The sequence below is a fragment of the Dermacentor silvarum genome, chromosome 3, assembly GCF_013339745.2.
Source record: "Dermacentor silvarum isolate Dsil-2018 chromosome 3, BIME_Dsil_1.4, whole genome shotgun sequence".
Lineage (NCBI taxonomy): Eukaryota > Metazoa > Arthropoda > Arachnida > Ixodida > Ixodidae > Dermacentor > Dermacentor silvarum.
Genome location: NC_051156.1, coordinates 151382970 through 151405703, shown reverse-complemented (window position 1 = coordinate 151405703; position 22734 = coordinate 151382970). Strand labels below are relative to the sequence as shown.

General features: G+C 45.5%; 2 protein-coding genes across 2 annotated transcripts in view; one reads left to right on the top strand and one right to left on the bottom strand.

Moving 5' to 3' along the window:
- LOC119444904 (calsyntenin-1-like) overlaps window positions 1–8464 on the top strand; it is a 246099-nt gene extending 237635 nt beyond the window's left edge. Inside the window, 2 exon segments of the mRNA XM_049663736.1 lie at window positions 1536–1735; window positions 1862–8464. Of these exon segments, the coding sequence (XP_049519693.1) occupies window positions 1536–1735; window positions 1862–2080 (419 nt within the window). The 3' untranslated portion in view covers window positions 2081–8464.
- Window positions 8465–18221: 9757 nt separating this feature from the next.
- On the bottom strand, window positions 18222–20924 carry LOC119445929 (sentrin-specific protease 1). Its single transcript, XM_037710236.2, has one exon. The coding sequence runs from the start codon at window positions 20764–20766 to the stop codon at window positions 18811–18813; it is 1956 nt and encodes a 651-aa protein (XP_037566164.1). The 5' UTR covers window positions 20767–20924; the 3' UTR covers window positions 18222–18810.
- Window positions 20925–22734: the final 1810 nt, after the last annotated feature.

Sequence of the window (22734 nt, the reverse complement as noted above, 5' to 3'; positions counted from 1 at the left end):
TTGGCCCGAAAATTGCCTGCACGGTGTAATCAGATGCAAAATCAAAGCTGCATTCACGGCGTTCACAACAGCCTACCGTCGGAGCCAGCCTAGCCAGCATCATCGGCATTGTTATCACAAGACGGCAACAGAACAAGCTCTTGCATACGATCTGCTACTTTCAGTCTTTCATTACAAAATCTCATTCAAAAGCTAAGTTATCTTACATGCTAAGCTAGCCGCAACAAGTCGTGTCACATGCTATTGGCGTTCCGGAGAATTGCGTGCATCACAGCAAGGACAAACTAGTGAAGTGGTTAATCTAGGCAAGTGACACCATTTCAATTGTGTTTGTTGCGAAGTTGTTCGATAAATGCAGAATATCAAACAGACAGTGGATTATATGGAGGACTACATGTCGTGGTCTATAGACAGCGATAAAGAGCTGTCTGAGAGTGATATCACGATGGACATTAGGTGTAAATAAAGTTGCATTCTGTGAAGGTGAACTTCGCTGGTTTCATCTTTCTGTGATTGCCAGAATCAGAAGCATGTTACATTTATCGTGTTAGAAAATCAGGTGCATGTTAGATCTCTGCTTGTTTAGGAGCTATAATTTTCTACATGGAACTAGAGATGTAAAATTTTATGAAATTTTGAGGGGCATGAAAAAAAACTGGTTTGTTTCATGTTTTTCCCAGACAAATATAAAAAATAAAAAAAAATCCGAAAAGACGATTGTGCACAGAGCTATGAAAAACCCGACACATTAATTTCTTTAACACTGAAAAGAATGTAATTGTTACATTATTGCATCACAAAAGTCCCAGCAGAGCTTCCGGTTCAAAATCTAGGCACAATTTCACGTCAAGGCATTGATTTCACATCAAAGCATCAAGACCGATATTTGTATCAATCTGTGTCCCCTTCATTTCCGCTTGACGCATCAACGCTTCGCTGTGCAGCGGACAAAGCCTTCCGGACATTGAGGTTCAAGTGCACGTACACAAGTTTTTGCACGCAATCCCCTGCGAGCCTTTTGCGTCGCTTGGTGTGCACATTTCCAAACTCGGACCAGTTTCTTTCACATGCCGCAGTATAAGGGGGAATCTGCACTACGCGACAGGCAAGGGGTCTCAAGGGTTGGTTGAAGTAAAGTCCTTGCCATCACATGAATGGATGGAAACTACTTCTTTTCACCAACTTTCCTTGCAGGTTCTGTATTCTGCAACATTGCGCTTTTTTTTTTTTTTTTCAATTTTATCCTGGCTGAAAAAAACGAGAAAGCCTGTGTTTTTTTCCCGAAATGTTCTATGTTTTTTACAACCGTTTACATCTCTACATGGAACATATAAAAAGTGAATTTGAGGGCTTTTTAGAACCTGACAAATTTTGCCAAAATGGGTGTCGACATTTTTTTTTCGCCTTTGTTTAATTAGATCAATTACATTGGTCCCGTCAGGGTCAAATTAACGTAAGTCGACTGTATTTGTTCACTGTTTGCTCCTTATGTGTGTGCACAGTTGATACTAACATACATTTTTGTGTTCATGCAGGCCACGCAGTGACCATCATCATAGTGGTGTGTGTCGGCTTCCTGGTGTTCATGATTGTGCTCGGCGTGATCCGCATTCGTGCTGCGCACCAGCACCAGCAGCACCGGCAGGGCAGTTCACGCCTTCGCTCAGGGGACGATCAGGACCAGGAAATGGCCTGGGACGACTCCTCCCTCACGATCACCGTGAACCCCATGGATGTAAGTGCTTCAGTCACTAGCGTAAAGTATGTAAGGCCTTTGGTGGGGCCTGTTGGTGGTGCCCTCTCAGGAGTGGACCCCCAACTTTATCCTATCCCTGTATAACAAGTGCGGCTCATCTTTCAGCAAATAACCGAGGAACGGGAAGGCCGTCGCGGCGTTGGCGCCAGCACCGGCAGCGGGAGCAGCAACGGTCGCCGAGCTGCGGCCGAGGATGAGGACTCCGACAGCTCGGACGACGGCAGCAGCTACCACGAGGAGAGCGAGGAAGAAGAGGGGGCTCCCCCCGAGAAGGCCAAGGCCAAAGGGGACCTCGAGTGGGACGACTCGACCCTGACCTTTTAGAGAGATAGCGTGCCGCCGTTGCAGCACGTGTCTTGCATACCCACCACAGTGGTGAAGAAGGCAACAGTCCCTTCTATTTCTCTTTCGTTCGTTTCTTCTCGTCGTTGGCCTCCCCCGACGCCTCGGTGATCCGTAACGCCTTTGCGGTCGCAAAGGTCGAGCAGTGCTTCAAACGGGGGCCCTCAGAATATAGGAAAGAGCAAGTGCGCGTAGGCCTTCCTCCTCTGTGCGTCGTCCTGTTTGCAGCACTGTTCAGAGCCTGTATCATATGTCCCTACTATCCTGGGCAACTCGACGCCCTGTTTCAGTTTACAGTCACACTGCAACAGCAGCGCAAAAATGCAGAAATGAAGTGGGGCCCCTTTTTGTTGGTGCTGCCGTCGCAGTGTGTTTTTTTATTGAAGGCGTTGTGGATCACGAGCTAGCGCCTACAGCTGCATTGTTACAGTGATTCAGAATGCAACCTAGTGTGCTGACCGGGAGGGGGCAACAAGTCGGTGTCTTTCTCTTCTTCAGCCGGAAAAAAAGAAAGAGTATATGGCACCACTTCTAGGTGCGGCTGGCTGTCCAGCTCAGTGCTGCTTCCTTCGGAATGTTGGTAACAAATGCCGCGCGAGTGACACGTGCGTGCAGTCGCACTCCGGGCAACGGTGTTCAACTCTCTCTCCTGTCTTGCCTGTGTGGAAAAACTGTGCAACGAAAGCCTTCTGTAGCTGTGAGCTCAGAAGTTTCTTGCGAAAGTGCACCTTCGGTTGAATAGCCCACTAGGTAGGATTCTAATCACTGTACCACGATTTTGTCAGCTTCTCCTTTTGACACAGAAAAATGACAAACATGTACACTCTCTCGCTCTCTCTTGGCTTCTTCTTGAAAGCTACACTTTAAGTGTTGGCATCATGTGCAATGCGTATAGCTTCCGCATGACACCTGTGCGGCACACATTCGCTATTCCGGTGAAAAAGAGCATTGCCGAACAGAGGCTTAAGTGACACATGATGCTTTGGCTAAAGCTAAAGGGGAGCCAATAGATAGCTTGGACAAAGAGCCACAGAGTTCTCCAGTATATACTGGTCTGGCCTTACAGAACAATTGGGATATGAATTGGTTTTGGGGAATAATATGTGCTATCAGCAGAGGGAATGGTACTATTAAGAAAGAAACGAGGTTATTAATTGCTTTATCATTTAATTGGGCGTGCAAATAACTGCTCTTTTCATTCTGGCAGATATTCCGTCTGCTTGCTGCGCCCTGTTCTTTTTTTGTCTCACTGACTTTTTTAATTGCACATCCCCGTGTTTTGTCTTAATCTGCATAACAGAACGTCTGCACTTGGTTGTTCAGCTACTGCTGTGCAGGGAAGCCACTGCCTCATGTCCCTCTGAACGAAAACTTTTCGTGGCCTTTTATGCAGCGAAGCCCTGTTTAATGTCTCAAGATGGAGAACTCTGTGTCTGCTCTCACATGTACAGACCCTTGCGTAATGCATACACACTCACACTGGACCACTTAGTGTTTTGGTTCCCCTCTTATTTTTGTCGTGTCTTTTTACCGACCTTGCTACCTTTCCTTGCCTCACAAGAAATCTTTCTCTAGGGCTGCTCCATGTCTGAGAGCAAGTCTGTGTCTGAAAAACTTCTTGTAGGAATCGTCAAACAGACGATCGAAGACTTTGTTTGCCCATTAGCTGTCGACGACGTTGGTGGTACAAGATGACTGGGTCAGCCTGCCGGTCGCCGAAGCCTTAGAAGGTGCCAGCTCGCTTAAATTTGTAGTTACACAATAACGCATACCTTGCACTCGGACAAGCCTGGAACTTTTGAAAAACTAAGGATAGCATATTCAACCTGCTGCCACCAAGTCATCTTGAGCATTTTGGATCTGTAGTGTCGAATGTTTCAGCTGAAAGAATGTGCGGTCTGCATAGCTTTTAACAAGCTTGCAATCTGTCCATTATACAGTTGTAACTTTTTTTTTTCTGTCTTCGTGCCTCAGTTGCCCGCTTGTAAGAAAAAAAGAAACTATCTTTTGTATACTGGCACTTACGAAAGTGGGCAGTCTGCAACAGAGGGAGAAGTTAGCCCGACTGACACAAACATTTCAAAGCATTACTCCACAGCCTTGCTGCCCGCCAGCATATTTTTCACAGGGCGCCCGTAACTTTCAACGTGTCGGTGTTTTGATCTTTAGTTTTTCCCTTGACTCGTTTTTGCCTTCGTCTCCCGGTATTGTTCCTCGTGAAGTCAGGACTGATCCCGAGTATGCGGTGGTCCTTCCTGCCTCCCTTTTTTTATACCTTTTGCTTTCCAGTTTTATATTTATTTGCAAGTGCTCTCACTACTGGCAGCGAGCCAAAGAGCACGCTTTCTGTCTGAGTTAATCTTTTTTGACTTTATCTTTGGAAATGGCAGTTTCTTTCGGGTGTAGGGTTAATTTGTCGCGACATTCAAAGGACTGCAAACCAACGTGCAGAACTTAACAAGTTGTACACTGCTGTTTGACACCAAGCGCTGCTTGTAGTTGCACACAGGCTCACAAAAAGCTCTGCGGTTTTTTGTTTTTCCTTTCGAAGTTTTCAAAATGTTGTTCCAAGTGTGAGATAGGAGCTAAGGACAGCCAAGTTGGATGCTGTCAGTGGCCACATGCTGTTGTGGCTTGGCTCCAACTTCAATGATTTCACTTTCGATCAGATTTTCAGGCGAGTCTAATTATTTATCAAGAGACAAGAAGGTGTGAGAGATGAGAGAAAAAGCTGTAAACAGAGCATTTGTACTTCAAGTTTCTACCATTGTAATGTGTCTTCTCTCTGCAATTGTGCATGCACTTACACATATATTCAAGCTAAATTTTTCTACGGTGAATACTGATGAAATGCATGGCAAATTATCAACAGCAGTATCGTGTTACTGGTGTTGCGACGTCATCAACTTCTTTGATACCATTGAAGGAAGCCTTAATTGTTTGTTACATTTACTCATGCCTGCTGCAACCTTTTCTTTCTTTGCCTTCCCTTTTCTTTGTCCCCACCCCACTTCGTTTTCTTTATTCTATGCTGGTCCGTCAGGGATAGACCATGGAACTTTGGTTGTGGTTGGATATGCCGAAAGGGAAAGAAGGGTCAAGAACGTTGTTTCAGTGGATAGCCTTACCTCTCAGCAGTAAGTGAGTCCATCACTCGGACCTAGCTGGGACAAGATAGCTGAACAGCACAGATGGGAATACGCTCGGAGCTTTTCAGTGTGGGCGAGCGTATCGAATCATGTGCTTTCACAACCGCTCCCTTCCAAAAAGCATATAGTTGCATTTGTTAAACAGTTTTGCCGCATGGCTGACGTGTGAGCTCTCTTTTTTTTATTATTTCTGTAATGATGTTTAGAAGAATTTCCTGGATGAGCTGGATTACCTATACACCTCTCTCTCTGTTTCTTTCTTTCCTTCTACAAGGCATTCTGCCACAGATGTGGGCGCAGCACTTTCATGGATCTATGAACTGCCCGCCGACTCTTTTCTTTTTCACTGTGTCACACTCGTCCCGCTTGCTTTGTTCTGTACAGGTCGCGATGAGGAAGTACACGATAAATACACTTGAGGCACTTGTTAGTTATTCCCTCATTTGCTTACGTAGGGGGTCGGTAGAATCAATTTTCACACAATGGGAGGATGTTTTAGGAACAAGAATTTTATCCCTTTTCTGAATTTTCTTGCTGATTTGAAAACTGACTTGCTGTATGCTTGAACAATAAGATGTCTGCTTTTTCTTTCGAACAGGCATGTGACTGTTGCTTTGCCATTCTCATGCCAGTGGCATATCTTTCTTTTTTTTTGCCACCATTCTTCCTTTTTGGCAGCTTCACTCTTTCTTTTTTTCTTTTTTCCAACTAAATTGGGGCATTTTTGATGCTCAAGAACAAATTTTCTTTAAATGTTTTGTAAATTGTCGTCAGTATGCTGGTGTAGCCAGTCACACGTGATGGCTGCTGTCTGGGTTATTACAGAAGCTTTCATTATGTTCGCTGGGCTTTTGTAAGTTTTCAGATCACATGGGAAGTTGGGTTCTCGCAGCATTAGCATATGAGAACATGGCAGCACAGTGCAAAGCTATGCACTGTACTTGGACGTGGGTTTAATGACATGTACTGCGCTTTAATTGCACCTCCGCTGGTTTAGTTGGTGTGATTTGTTGTGGTTGTAGCCTTTCCGAAAGCAACATCTGTGTGTAAAAATCTTCTGTCATGCCATCACCGTTTTTCCGAGTGCCGATGTGACTTGAGTAACGTGAACAAACATGTCTCCCATACCTTTGTATCTCTTTTTTTTTTTTCCAACTTTGCGGTTTCTTTTGTCAGCTGGGACTGTGTTTTTATTGGCATCTTTATGACACTTTTCTGCCATGTTGTCCAGCATCATACTTCAGCTGTTATACTTGAGCTGCACTTGTTGTCATCATCCAGTGCGTGTAGGACATCTTTAGGGTTTTTGCACACACCACTGCTGTTTTTTGTCCTTCGCATCTTGTTGTTTTGATGTGTGTTTCGCTTTCTCAAGCCTTCGAGGGTTGTTTGAGAGTGTGTGGAAGCAGAAGACGACAGTACACGCGTTTCTTGTGTTGTCTGAGTTGGTCGTTGAGTTGTTCTTTGTTGCTTGTGGTCTAGAATGCGGGCTGTTCCGTGTCGACAGCTTGAGAGAGCGAGACCTTTACCGTGCCATAGTGCAGACAACTGCTGAGTTCAAATATACTTGTCATTTAACAGAGCTGAGAAGAAGAAAACACAGCCACATGAAAGTCAGCCATTGTGGCTCCTTTCCTCATTTTTTTTACTTCTTCTTCTACTAATTAGCTCGTCAAGGTGTTCGCCAGAGTACAGGTTCTGTATACTAACATTTTATTGATTTCACCCACTGCCCTTGCAACGTCAGAGTGTCTTTTTCTATTACTATCATGTTGAAAAGAATGGTATCCGGCTTACTTTTTTTTATGTACGATGGTCTCCATGCATTGATTTTGTTGTTGCCAAACAATGTCGTCGTACGAGTGCACTTACTTACACCCACTACCCTTGGCCTCGGCTTTTGAGTGTGGGCCACGTTTTTGTTTCTCCCCTGTCACTTCATAGCGCTAAAGGAGGAAGCAACATATCTACTACTACTACCAGCCGGCTTTTCACTAAATGTCCTTCGAACGTGAAGAGGAGCTGCCTGAACGGAGCAGGCGACGTTGATTTCTTTTGTTGGTCTTCAAGGCACTCTTGCTTGGCTGTTCGATGTCTGTGGTCGTCGTCACCACCTTGAGTTGACTGTTTTGCGCATAGTGATGACATCTAACCGTCAATGGTCGCCAGTATCTGGAGTCTTAATTGAGTCGCTGCTTGTATAAATGCACCATTTCCCCCCCACTACCGCCTCCTATTTGCTTTTGCTTCTTGCTTGTTGCCCGAGCTCTTCTATTCCAGAATGTTTGCTATTGTACGTATCATCCAGACGGTTTCACTTGCTGCTGGCCCCAGCAGAGTCGAAGCGTTTTGCGACAGAAGCGCGTCGTGCCACCCCAACCGCAGGCACGTGTTGCACGGATCATTTCGAGCCGCAACTGAAAAGAAATGAAAAACAGAGTCACCACTTTCGCGCTTTTTTAACAGGGGGTGCCTTCTGCATTATCATTTCTCTAGGGCTGCAACAGCTAGCGTTGCAGAAATCTGTACACACAAGCATTCTGAAAAAACGGCAGGTGGTCCGGTACTGTGTGACACGCTTGCGCCAGTAATGCCACTGAAAATCTACGCTGGGGCCGGCAGCATGTTATGGAGAGCTCTCGTTTTTCAGTAAAATTGTGCCACAAATTTTTTTTTTAATCTTCGTATACTTTTGTTGTGTTTTGGCAGCTGGTACATGTACCTATAGGGAAGAAAGAGACGGCATTGCCTATTGTGTAGTCTACACATTTCTGTCCCCCCCCCCCTTTTTTTTTCCCTTGTGTTTGTACTAATTGTATGCTCGAGAGTCAAAACTGAGACATTCCATGCAAAGGTGAAGAGAAAAGTGCTGTATTTCGTTTGTTTGGCAGGGAAAACCATTTGAGTATGCTATGATGTGAACCATGGGGCTTCAGGCTCCCATTTTTTTAGCGTACGGGATGGACACACCAGTCCCCAATTTCAATGGGGGAAAAAAAAAACGAGGAATGTGCCGTTTCATTTTTTTTTTTTTTCTCTGAGAATGAGTGTGTCTTCTGTCCTGTACAGCGTGTCATTCGTGATATGTATGTATAAATATACATATAATATAATAATGCAAATTGTAGCCTCGTGTAGGAAAAATCCTCTTGAACTGACAAATATTCTGTACCAGCTGATCACTTTGATTGCAATAAATACCACATGGTTGTCCCAATCGCTGTCTTGGTGTGTTGCCCTCTGGTACTGCCAATATACTGGAACTAATGGCAATCTTCTGAAAAGTGGAAAAGCAGCCTTTCATTCTTAAGGGGTCCCTGAAACACTTTTTGAACATAGCGAGAAAATGTTGCCGTTCTGTCGCAGAGGCTGCTGTGAACATGTGAACCAAATATTGCTGCCCTGCATGCAGCAGGGAATTTACAATCTCGTGTCAAATGTGGTGAAAAAATCACTTGCTCTCGCTTCCGCAATGCCGTCATGCAGTGTCATCGCAAGCAGCTGGACCCACCAATGCTATTAGCTAATTTCATGATCGCGAGAGCATTGTCAGTAATGCATGTAATTGCAAAGTTTGAGTTAAAGAACTGAAACCTATGTATGTCTGCGACCTCAAAAAGACAGAAAAATCATCTGATCTTTGCACTGCCGGTAGCTGCGTCTGCTGCGCGTGGCCTCCGAGATAGCAGCGGAGCGCTGCATAGTGTAATCTACCGTGTCCAACATGGGGTGCCACGACGAGCCCTTTCACCCTATTGTGGCACCTGGACACTCAACTTTTGGCCATTGCTTTGCCCCCTTGGCTTCTAGCCTGTGTAGCTTCGAGCACACTAATGGGGAAGAAAAGAGAGAGAAAGTCGTGTATCGGTGCGATTACTTCACTTGCACTTGTCAGATTCAAAAAGCTTTTGCAGCATGAGATTCGTGAGACGAAATCCTTTAATAGTGAGGTCATTCTATGACTAGTTAGCAATGTGTTTCAGGCACCTTTCAATATTTCTATGCACAAGTGACATCTGCTATATAGCTCTAGTGAGCGCATTATCCACAGAATGGGCCTGCCACATCTATACAGATGCTGCTACCCTATTAAAGAGCGGGAGGACATTGTTTCTTAGTTCTAAGCATGGTTTTTATCTATGGTCAACAGCACTGCACACCTATGGAAGCCAGCACTCTGGTAATGGAACTTCAAGCCATCTACGGTACTGTGTAAGCGGCTGCCTCTAAGCTGCTTACACTCGTGCACTTGGATATATATATACAGTAAAAGCTCGATGATACGAATCTCACGGGGTCACGAAAAATATTCGTATTAGCCGAAATTCGTATCATCGAAACACAATTAAAACTACTGTCGAATCTCGATAATTCAAACTCGAAGGGGCCCGAAAATTTGTTCGAATTTAAAGGACGTATTTTTGAAGTATTCGTGCACCATAGCACGATGCACGAACGGTGCGAGTCGTGAAATATCGCGGCGCGCAAGCGCATAGCAAGCGCGGGCCACGAAACTGCCCACGCCGGCGGCTAACGGTCGCTTCCCGATAAGGACAGAAAACGAAGCTTCAGGGAGCGAGCGGGCGGCGCCGGCACACGGGTGCGCGCGGAGACCGTCGAAGGTGAGGGAGGAGGGCGGCAGGGAAGCGGATTTGGCCGCGTCAACTCCGCCGCTTCGGTGGCTCCCCTCGCCCTCCCTCTCAACTCCCTCGTAGCTCTCTCACCTTCGACTCCGTGCGCACATCTCCGTGCGCGCCCGCCGCCGTGCTGGCGCCAGCTTATTTTAGCCGCCCCCTGAAGTTTCGTTTTCTGCAGTTATCGGGAAGCGAGCGTTTGCGGGCGTGGGAGTTTCGTTGGCCCGACTGTGCCTCCGCCGCTGCTTCCCTCTGCGCTGCTACCGCAGCGTGCAAGGTCAACATGTGACTAGAAAATAGAGGAGAAGGGTTCACTGCCATTTTATCCGCGTGGCTGAACGTCGGCGCTGAGCCGTGCTCCCTCAAGGGCTGCAGAAGATAGCGCCAACCTTTCCCTTTCCCTCAAGAACCACTTATCATCGGCACTAGTGTGTGCTAGAATTCGGTTGTCTAGAACACTCTAGTCGGCACGTACACGCTTGTTCCGGCGCGATGCAGAAACGGCGACCTTGCAATTTGAGAGAGGGGGAAATTTCCGCTGCGGGTTCTTTTTTTTTTTTTCCTGTTCCTTCGCGCGCGGCATTGAGGGGTCTCTCCTGAGCTTTTGCTCTATGGCGGTGTCGGAGCAATGCCGGTCGGAGGCGCCACCGCGTTATTTGGCGCGCTGCTAAGAGCCTTGTCGGTGCGCGGTATGTTCGAAATAAGCGTGTTCGAATTAACGAGATTCGACTGTAGCTACATTAAAGAGTCAGAGGTGAACTCACTCAGGCACATGTACGTAAAAAGCATTTATTTCTTGAAGCGCCACCGCTTCAAGCTCTTCGCGCCCAGTCGCGGAGTCCGCGCTGCCCGGCGCCGCGCCTCCGCACCAAAAGAGAAGAAGAGAAAGCGCGTGACTGCGCGCTGTTCTCTTTCGCGGCCGTCGGTGGGGCGGCGTTTATTCGTATCAACCGACGCAGGCTGAAAATCGATTCGTAACAACCGTTCTCTAGCACGTTGCAAAGTAATGGGGCTCGGCCGGAACCACAGAAAAATTCGTATCATCCGGAAATTCGTATTAGCCGTGATCGTATCATCGAGCTTTTACTGTATATATATCTTCACGAATTACGTAGCAGCTGTTGAAGGACTCAAGGAGGTTCACAAGGCAATGGAAATCTGCGAGGTGATACATGCCCTGAATTGCAATACAGGGGTACCGGGGACATACTCTGGGGCGATCACTTTCGGCAGTAATATCGCACACCCGCTGATTGGCTGGTTGAGCAATACCGGATGAGCTGACTAGCTGGTTGAGCACGTCACGGTAAGGCGATAGTATCGCGGATAGTGATTGTCCAAGAATATGTGCCAGAGAGAGAGAAACAGAGATGTATATCCCCAGGTGCCTGCATTAAAGTACACTGTATTCAAGGCCATGCTGTGAACCCTCACAATACTGCTGCTGACTAGCAGGCACACAGCCCTCCTAATCCCGATCTTCCCTCAATCCCCCTCCCGCCTCAACCCCTCATTGTACTCTGCGATCGTAAAAATTCCCTGCTGCAGGACACACGCACTCTTATCCCTCCGTGCGTCTGGTCCCTCTCCCATCGCCTTACTAGTGTGGAGGAAGTTGCACTCGGGGAAGCTGTAGGCCGGGTTTACCCTTAGAGAAGCCCAAGTTTGCCATTGCATAACCCCAGGTTGGCCCTTACACCTGTACTTAGAACATGCCACACTTTCCACCGAGGGGAACATGTTCAAGCTGTCCCCTTCCAGTGATGGTAGCAGAGGCCTACCATGTTTTGTCCAGGTTTTCAAGCAGACGCGGCTCCTATTGTAAACTGGCCTCCATTACAGTGCCACGAACAGCTATGATTTCTGGGTACATGACAACAAATACTGCAAGCTGCTTGAATTTATACACAACACAGGTCTTACAGCATACATATAATACACACCAAGCATTATGCTTGAAAGCGAGTCTTCACTGCAGTGAAAAAGAAATGCTTTGCACAGGTATTGAACATGCTGTCTTCTATCAGTCTTCTGTGCAATTATATAAGACGCCTGTTAAACCAATTCATTGCTATCATATCACATTATTCTTGTCCAACTGCAGATACTACAATCACCTAGCTCCGATGGACATTTTAGATGTTACTAAAGGCATTTGAATATCGTACCTGGTCATTTTGCGCACATATGAAGCTCTCTTCAGAAACATGGGCCTTATACCATTTTATATCAGAAAAATGTGTAAGCTGTACATTGCATATTTTCTGACAACACTTACATTGAACACTTCATTGAACATGCCACTGGTGCATGGATGGGAGAAGAGCTCAGAACTAGTACTAAAGAAGAAGAAGTACTAAAGCCCACTGTACATATTGAAGTTGCATGTGCAAGTATGTATGCCAAAGCAAAGGTGCACCCGATGTCACCAAGCATTGTCAATTTCGTGCACTTTTTAAAGCGAATAGCTTTCTTTGGATCTCTTGCCCATTTTCATGGTGGTCAATGCTCGTCAGACTTTCACCACCGATACAAAGGCACCAATGCAAAAGGCACATACTCGCACGCAACGGAGCTGCGGGGTGCATTTTTTGCCAAATGCCAACTATTATACGCAGTTCTTTGAAACGCACATGCTGTCGCACGTGAGCTGTGGGGTGCCTGATGTCGTGGTGGAGCGCTCGAGAAGGGCAGCTCTCCTGTTTGCCTGCCACCCTCTCCCCCTCTGGCAGCTGTGGGAGAGGAGGATGGCAGTTGTCTTCCACGCTAGTGTTTGCACCGCTAGAGACAACACACATATAACGAATTGGCTTACATGTACAGAGGTGTAACTTGCCATAACGATCAACCTGAACTGAACAACTTAAACAACATTTTAGACTGGTGCAATATATGGGGAATGCTTCTGAATACGAAAGGTGATTTTACGAATTACACGCATAAAAATCCAGCTAATGTGCACTTAAAAACTAGGTTCATCAAAATTACAAGAGGCTACTAACTACAAATACTTGGGAGTCAGCATTACTAAAAATCCATCATGGGATTTTTACAAATGGTATACAGCTGCTGGCTTTACAAAGAAAAAAACTGCGCCTTGACTTTATTTTTTCACTTATTAATAATAATTGAGTTATTGAGCCATCAATATTATTGAACCCTTACAACTAGACACACCCGGCAGTACAAACCCCACACTTTAACCCCATATTTTGCACGTACTGAAGTGTTCAAGTACAGTGGAATCTCGTTGGTAGGATCCTCACAGAAACGGGAAAATAAAGCGCATTATCCAACGTATTATCGAACCAAATCGTATTTATCAGGAAAAGAAAAAGAAACGTATTATCCCAAAAAACGCATTATGCAGGATCATATCAACGAGATTTCACTATGTTACGTTTTTCTACGAACTGTTAACGACTGAAACTCGATGCCGTACCAAATTGAACCTACTACTAATTGACATGTGCTACTTTGTTTCTTGTGTCTATTCAAATGCTTCTGTATCCACCCTGCTTGAACCTGTGCAAGGACCACAGTATTGTATAAGTAAATAAATATATAAATAAATATGTACATCCTTCTATACTACCACTGCAGATGCGCTAGTTTATGGCTCTGTTCTCTACGAAATCACACAGTGAAACAACAAACGCTACCTAAGTATCTTCACTCCAAAAAATAAACAATGCGCATCATTCTGTTAATAAAGCTAATAGCTTTATAGCTTTCTAGCATCCGGCTGTTTGCTTACATGGACAATCATTGTTAATGATTTCTACACATTTTTTTGGTGTGTGTGGTTGATGCTACAAAAGTGCAGCATGTCTAACTGGTGGCGATAAGTGTTGCAGATTGTGGTACCATTCTCATCAAGTGAGAGCTGTCACATATTCTAAACAAGTCCATTTAGGAAATATAAAATGGCTAAGGCAGTTTGATAAGCAATCACACTTGTTCTAATTATTGTGAAAAAAAAATATATTAAAAGAAAACGCTGACATGCTTCCGAGATTTACTTAGTGCATCTTTAAAGCACATGCCAGGGATGTGCACAGCATGCGAAAAGTGCAGACAAACTATTGTGTGCACAGCTGAGGACTTCTGCGGTATGTACTGAGCACATCGGGAATGTTCATGTCCTTGTAGTGGATGTAGGAAGGACATACACAGGATGTATAGGTAAGCATCAACAGAAATTTGGTTGGTGGAAACACCGAGGTTATGGGTGTATACATTGGGTAGTGGGACCTAGTGTATACGCTACGGCTTTCGCAAGGACACCAGAAACAGCAACAAAAGCTTTCAAGTGCTTCAAGATGCTACAGCCATCCAATATAGTTGCTTCAGAGGAAGAGGTTGAGTTGGTCTCAAAATGTTGCGACTCTCCTTTCATAAACTTGGCTACAGTTTTCGTCTTTTTCTGATGCTCGAAACATCTTTATGATGGTGTTCACAGCACACAGATATTTCAGAAAATGGGGCCCTGAAACACCTCTTCTTCAAACCTGAGAACACACTGGAGTGAATGGCAATGCTTCAATGGCTTTCAATGAATATATTCCCACAAATTTTTTTGAAAAGGACATAGTAATAACCGAGATATATAAAAAGCATGTTTACTTTCCTTTCATTCGTACTATTTTGACACACTTTTGAGTGAAATTCATGGCCCAGTTGCACGCTTAACCATCTTCTGCGCTTGACATTTCGTCATTGTCGCACACTTCATGAAAATTTACCGTCAGGTGTTTCATCATCACCGACAAACACTTTGTCAAAATTTATGATGGAAAGAGGAGTTGGTCAGCCCTTTTGTGCTTGGGTCGTAACTCGTAGTGCAATTGACTTTTTTTTTTATTCTTGATTACAAGTCAGCCTTTATGTTACACATAATTAGAAGATGAACCTCCGAAATGGTTTCATATTTGTGGCAAAAAAGGTTCACTTATGTTTTAACAAATGCAGTAAGTGAAACAGGCTGATGGTGAATGCAAGTTATAAAATAAAAAAATGCACCCTTGCTCTAATGCGGTTGAGTGCGAGTACACGTGCACACAAACGTGTTGATGTCACCCCCCCCAGTGGATGGCGTAGATATTCTCAACCAAAGTGTGCATAATCCTCATTGAGTCATAGCAACATGTGACGACAGTATCATTGTTACCGTTAAACTTGTAGCAGCGGCAATAACGATATGGCTATTTTTGCCAGTTTGTCACCAAAGGACCAAAAAATTCCCAACACCTTTTCGTTGCTCAGGATCTCTACATTGTCACCACTGGTAGCACATTCCTTATATGTATTCTAGTTCTTACTCAGCAGGCAGCGCTACAAAACCCAGAGAGACTTCTCCGACCACTGGCATTCGCGACCGAAAAATAGTGTCACACACAAAAGATATAGGTATGCATCATGTAATGTGCTGTCACATTGTCTCATACTTTCATGTTGCAAAATACAATGCATTTATTACATGGAAGGTGTCACAGCTCTGAACCTATTTACAGCGAAGCTGTATAGCTCTCATTGGTCGGAAAATTTCGTGGCGTAAACACAAAACTCCAGGTTAACAATTGAAGGCAAATCGCATATCTTTGTTTGCAATCAGGCATATATTATATATATATATATACTAAGTGACGTCACCACGCTTTCAGATATAAAAGGGAGACCCGTCTAGCAACTCATTCAGTTCATTCTAAGACTGCCATGGGTAGACCATGGAAATTAAAGACACCAGAAGAACAGCGTGAATACAGTGCTCAACCATGAGTGGTGTTTGATACAGCTTCGCTGGACATTCACGTTCGCAGGGCGGGATGGCGGCCAATTTTTTTACCACCAAATGAGCGGAATGCCACATTTCTGCAACCAGAGGCCACAGCACAGCACTTGTGCTCGCAACCAAAACATAGCACTTTTTCTACTGGAAGCACAAAGGTGCACAAATAATACATTATTTGACATAACCTTACATCCACAAGCTGCAAATGTAGTATTATTACCAAAAAATTAAGTAGTTCTTCCACAGAAACCATCGTAGAACCTAAATAACTGCACCGTGAAATGTGTGTAGTCAGACTTCTATGATCACACAACATGCATATCTCCCACAGCATTGCATGCTAAGCATCAAATGGAGAATAGAAACGTCTCAGAATCATGGCATCTCAGCAATGGTAAGAAACATACAGAACGTCCCACTCATAAAGTAAACCTACTTATTATACCGACACTGATTAGAAGACATTTCCCATGAGTACATGAAGACGAATGTTTTTGTCATTAACCTAATGTGGCATATCGGCATTTCTTTTTTCCCTAGTAATTTTAAGAAATTATATTGGAGGTAAAAGAATCGTTTTGCATCCTAAGTAAGACCCAAATCAGAAATGCATAAGCATAACAGACCTGAGCGTTCGCTTTGAGGCAATTTTCCAGGAATTACGACGATAATTATTTTGACAACACGGGGAAAAAAAAAAGACGACAATGTGTTGTCTTTTTCTTGTGTTGTCAAAATGAGTGTTGGATGAATTCCCGAAAAGTATGAGCCAACTGGCTCAGCTGGGAAATATCAGGCTTCAAGACACTTGACACTTTACCTGCTATATCACGAATCATTGCCTATAGCCTATTTCACATGGCGCAATTTTGCCCGTGCTTTTGCAGTTAGTTGGCAAACTTGCAGGTGTGGCAAATGTGCCCTCGGCCGCTTCGTGCATGCAATTTTTTTATGTTCACAGGCATTCAACTCCTCTGCAACATCGCACATGTGGCATGAACGGGGAACCAAGGACAATGCGGTGCGGCTCATCAGGGCGGCTTGCCAGCTCGTTTTTTTGCTTTGATTGAGTCACAAATGCAAGCACGAAAAATTGTTTCCCAAACACAGTTTCTAGTTTGTTTTTCTTCAGTTTCTCTGAAGAGAAAGAGACAGGAGGATGGGGAGGTTAGCCGGTGTAGACCGACTGCATACCCTGTGCTGGGCTAAGGGGGTAAAGGGAATTGAAGATGATAGAGACACAAATTTTCACCGAAGTATACTGAATAAGCCTGCAAGAGTAATTCAGACTTGCACTAGGAGCTCACAAATGCGAAAATCAGAGCCACCGTGATCAGTGAATGTGAAAACGACAAAACTGCAGTTAGTGAAACGGGCATTGTTGTTGACCCGGTCACGCCGCATTTGCGATTTCGCAGAGAAGTTCAGCACCTCCAAGCATCGAAAAGTGCATATACGAAGGGGCCAACAGCACATTTGCCACATCTGCAAATTTGAAAGCGCAAAATTACAAGCAAGGCCACACCATGTGAAACAGGGTTATCCTTGATACACTTCTCCCCTCTTTTTCTCGTAGAACGTTGCTTTACAATATACACCAAGAAGTTGTTAATGCTGGCAAGAATCCTACAGATTGCATGGTGTCACAGCTTATCTGAGCACTTCACATCCAGCTAGCAGCCATTGCAGGTGGAATTTTGCTCTCTAAAGCGGTATCCACGCGGCACAGAAATTCTACGGTTTGCTTCGCAGTGTGCATCACATTGCGCACGTCACTACATTTTGTGGCACCTGCACTGACGTAGCCACCCGCGCTGAGGTCAGATGTTTTGCTCGGCCACGACAAACAATCCGAGTGGAGGATGCCAGAGGAGCCAGATTTAATGGTTGTTCATTTAAATGCCTGGCAACTTAACATGCCATTCTCATTTTTCTCTGCATGTGTACGCTGCATCTCTGCTGCACTGTAAGTAAGCCAGCTGTAGGCTCAAGAGCGTGGCGTCACTGTCAAAACTGCGTTCAGAGGAAATGGACACTTTTGTATTTTGGGTTTGGCAGTTTTGCTAAACTCGGAACACCTGTGCAGAAGCACTACTACACGCGTGGCAGTTGAATTCTTCAGGTAACTCTGTCACTTGGACCTCTGCGCTGCATTTGTGAATGAAGGAGTAGCAGAGTGACTTCCGTCACTGTGTGATGTCAAGCGAAGCTCGAAGCAGATTTATCTGCTATGTACCCCATTAGTAGCCCATGTTATATATACAAGCTCAAGTTCAACAGCACAGCTCGTAGGGACATGCCACTAGGAAGCATTAGTGAAGCATATCAGTTAACAACCACTATCGGTCTGGCTACTAAGTCTTTCTGTTCATACACCGAGACATAGCCTGGCCAATTCTTCAATTACATCCTATAGGGACCAGGGCAATGACTCAGGATATCGTGATAACACTAGTGTCATAATTCTGTGCACAGCTCCTTGATTGACATGGCCAGAGTATATGAATGGTCATGAAAAAAAAAGTAAAATCAAGCTAGGGTCACGTATATACAAATAATAAAAATCGTATTTATTCCTTCGTATTTGTGTTCAGTTTCGAAAATTACAGCGATAAGAAAGCACACGATTTTTGCACGAATATACAATATACCTTATCCATAAAAAAAATACAAAAAAGCAAAATATGAAAGAGTCATGACACTACTTATAGTACAACCCTAGACATGAAGCGAGCATTTTGAAACTGGGCTACAACAAAGAAAATGAGCGATGTAAGAAGAGAGTTTCTGAGAATAAATACTCTGTGATGGCAGCAGGCAGGTGCTATGAGGCATGACCACATTCCGTTTAGGAAAACAGCATTCTGCAAAAGGTTACAAAATTCTAAATAACAAGCATGGCAAAGGCCGCCCGCACCTCATAAAAGTGACCTGCCCATGCCAGTTCCGCTCGAAGCACATCATCGCGCCGCTATCACCAAGAGCACAAAGCTCTACATTTCAAGATAAAGCTCCAATATAGACGGCAAGTGTAGAAATGGAGAGCGTCAGCAGAAGTTGCACAGGCAGCGAGGCCTCATCATGTCCTCATTAGCTGGATCATGTCGATCACCAACACCTCAACTACTCATATTCATTTTAGAGAAGCTTGTTGGTCAGAATTTCATACACCATGCGCCTCCTGAAGTATGGCATGTTCAACTGTTCAAAAGTAATCTTCGCATCTCGTGTAATGTACTCTGCGTACTTCAGTGCAAACATGCCACAGTCACTCCCATTCATTTGGTGCGGAATGTCTTTCACAGTCTCGTAGGTCCAATTGGATAAATCAAGTTCCTTCTGCTTTTTATCTCTGCTTTCTTCCTGGAGGTACTTGCGCAGTGCCTCAAGGCACTCAGGATTTCTGCCACCCATGGAGTCATAATAACGAATTGTGTTGTGCCGGAAGTCAATGACTGCCAGACACCAATGTACGCCCAGATGTACAGGAACAAGAATGAGGTCGTGTGCAAAAATATCAACTCGTCGCGTCCAACGCTTGATAGCAGCATAACCGCTAGCAAGCAGTTTGGGGTAGAAAAAGGTGTTGAAGGCATACACCGAAGGCAGGCCCGACTCTGTGCGGCCACGCTCCATGAGCATATTCATGTAGAAGTTGATGACCTCATCATTCAGCCAATTCAAACCAGCAAGTGTTTCCATGTCCTTACGCGTCACCGTCAGCTTAAATCCCGTGGCGATCACCTCGTCAGCCGGAGTTGGCCTCAGGGCTCTGTCAATAGCAACCTCCATCTTAGGTGTTAGCTTGGGGAGCACTTCCTTCTTGACCACTTCTGCTTGGACCTCGTTTACAGGAGGCTTTTTTCTCGAATGCAAAGAAAAAGTTTTCTCTAGCTGGCCTTCCAAACTCTTCTCCTTGGATATTACACATGCCTGAGCCGCTTGGTCCACGTGCACGAGCTTGTCTTTTAGTTCCTGGAGCCATGTCGGCGAGAAGAAGTGGCTGGAAGGAAGTTCAGGCGGTTCTGGCGGCGATGTGTGCGCCGGTGATGTCGAAGACTCCGACGAGTTCTTTGCAGTAGGAGGATCAGGAGCTAACGAAGCTGCCACGTGAGTTGGCTTGGAGGATGTTGACGCAGGAGTCAGCAATGATTTTGAGGGCGCCTTAAGTTTCGAAGGTGTGAGGTGCCTCGTCGAAGAATACGGGTTTGTAAAAGAGGCAAGGGCTGGCCTATCACCCCGCGGTTTCACAGCCTTCGTCGCATCTGGCGATCGGTATCTCGAAAGAGGCCACTCGGTCTTCTCGAAACCAACGGTGTTATTGGTATCAGTGGTACTCATGGACGTATTCCGCAAACGTAGATTCATCTGGCAGTGCGGAGCGGTGCACTGCTGCCGAAGAAGCAACTGGTATTCACGCTTCTCTTGAAGGCGCATGCAACTGTACGGTGTCGAAGCCAGGTAGCGACCACCGTTGCGGACTGGAACCACAGAATCGGAGTTCGCTGAACTCGACGAGCTCTGCATCTCTGGACTCCGGGGCGGGGACCTGTGCGTATGTGCGCCGCCGACATTGTACAGTGATGAACTGTGGTTCCCGACAGGCCTGCGAAGCTCCAGCGTTGGCTCGGGACGATCAGCCGTCGACAGCAGTGACGCTCTCGACGCATAACCGGACGCAGGTCTGTCGTTCTGGTTCCGCTCCAGGGGCCAGAACGTCATCTGCTCGTGCAGAGGTCGTAACCGCGACACAACAGGTCGCTGTTGAGAAGGTTCGGGGGCAGTCGTCGTGAGACAACTGACCGCCTGGCCGACGAAGAAGTTTTGCATCGGCTTGCGGATCGCCCAGCGTAGCCAGCTCTCGTGACGATTATCCGGTCTACCCGGCCCTGCCAAACGAGTGTCATCCGTGCGAAAATGCTTGGGACTGTTCCAGGCCTCGACGATGACATCGTCGTCCTCATCGTTGTCACTACCCATGCTTTCGTCGCGTTTACGTTTCTCTGAAGCTCGCCGGCGGTCTTCCGGCGGTACGCCGTCCCTGTGAGATGGTAAAAAGAAACGGAGGAGCTTGGCTTTCAGTCCCGCTAACATTGGTCAGTCCGTCTTGCAGGCCAGTGTGATCCACCAGAAGACAATTAATACTGTGTTCTAGTGAACGTATTTCTTAGAATCCTGCAGAAATACTTCACTTCTTTGACGCGAGTTGGCGCAAACAAAAATGGCGGACGGAAACCAGTACCTCAGCGTTGCTTTCCTATGTTCATTTCGAGTCTAACATCAATCGGATTAGTTCGTTTGTTGGCCCTCGCAGTGCCATAGAATAAGGGACAACCGTAGTACTCAAAAAAATTAATTATCTTTGTTTTTATTCACGTTGCGAGAAAATCAAACATCGCGGACTATGCCGTACTTGGCTCACAGCGTACTTGGCTCACAGCGAGGCCAAGTAGAGTGGCGTAGGTGGATAGAGTTCATTCTTTATTCTATGTGGGCGGGTAGAACTGGTTGGGACATATATGCATACGCTGTAGATGGTAGGTAGCTTCAGCCGCCGTTACTAAATTACTTTGTTGGCTTCAGCTTTCCATGCCTGATTATACCCCTGGGACCACTGACTTGCGCTTACTAGGGCGCCTCTAGCGGGAGATAGTGCTCATGGGTGAATTTATAAGGAGTGGAGGTACTATGCTCGCATTCTTAACAACGTCGCGATAATTTTTTTTTTTTTTTTTTTTTTTTTTGGCAATTTGTCGAGCTTGAGAGTGTGCGGCATAGAGCAATGCAGTTTCATGCAGTAATTATTGAAGAAAACTCTATGATGTGCGAGGCTTTACTACAGCGTCTAACGCACGATGGTAGAATTGTTTTTTAGTAATGGCCAATTGAACGCCGAGTGCGCGCCTCTTCACTCTCGAGTTCTTCGGGAATTCGCCGGGTGACGATGCGGTCTTTCGGTCCTAGAGACGCAGTTTCCAGGTGTTCGCTGCGTTACCATTCTAGCCACTGTAGCTGCGTTGTGAAAGGACGGAGATAACCACAATTTTTCTTGCGGTAAGAGGTTACTAATGTTTAAATAGCATGTAGAGACCTTTAGCTGGCGTTTCACGCGAATTTAAGTGTGCCAGGCCACACAGAGCAACGGTATAGAATTGCAGGTTGACCGTATAAATTGGAACAACCCAAAAATGTTGCGTAGAAGCTCGATCTGCCTGCATGCAGCAGCCGGTCAGGAAAGGTTGCCGCGTTTTGCTGGTTCCTGGAACACGCAGCAGCTCTCCCTGAAACGCTGTTTTTTTTACAGCTGACGGCAGACGGCGACACAAGTTTATGCTTGCTAGGGCGCCTACATTCAAACGGCGGTGCATGTAGGCTCCCTAATGCTTTGCTCTTTTTTTTTTTTTTTTCTTAAAAACTAGGTGCTCTGGTTAACTGGGGCAAGTGTTACACTGAAAGACGTGGACTCCAAAATGCGATTATTCTACAAAATTTCAGCAAGAACAGTGCAGCGGTAAGCGCAAAATCTTTTTTCAAACACGCTAAGCGAAATATGCAGGACCTTGTACATGCCTTCAGTTACGTTGCAATACGCAAATCCGCACCAGCAGTCTGTTTTAAGCGACCAAAACTATTCCGCGTCCTTTAAACTTCTCTAAAGTATGACAGTATGTTGCGAAGCTTTATGTTGTGAAGTTTTTTGTCAAACAACCAAAAAATAGTAATAAAGTTGTACAGAATTAAGCCTGGACTACCCCTGCTGCCACCTCATGCAAAGCGTCAGAAACTCGAGAGCATTCGAGAGCTCACGCGAAACGCTCGGATCATTGGCGGAGCGGCGCCGTTTGGCCAGTTTGGCCACCTCGCCCAACCTAACCCACGTGGTTCATACGCATGCGCGCTTTCCTCCAGCTGGGATTTCGCAAGGCAGGCAGGTTGGTGTTAAGCGCGATAAATTGTGCATAAAAGTTCATGTTATGTCATCGTACTCGTCTCGCACTTGCGCCTGCCCACCGTTGAGACCTGGTAAAGTGCACATTTCGCTTTTAGCACTTCGATGTGGTT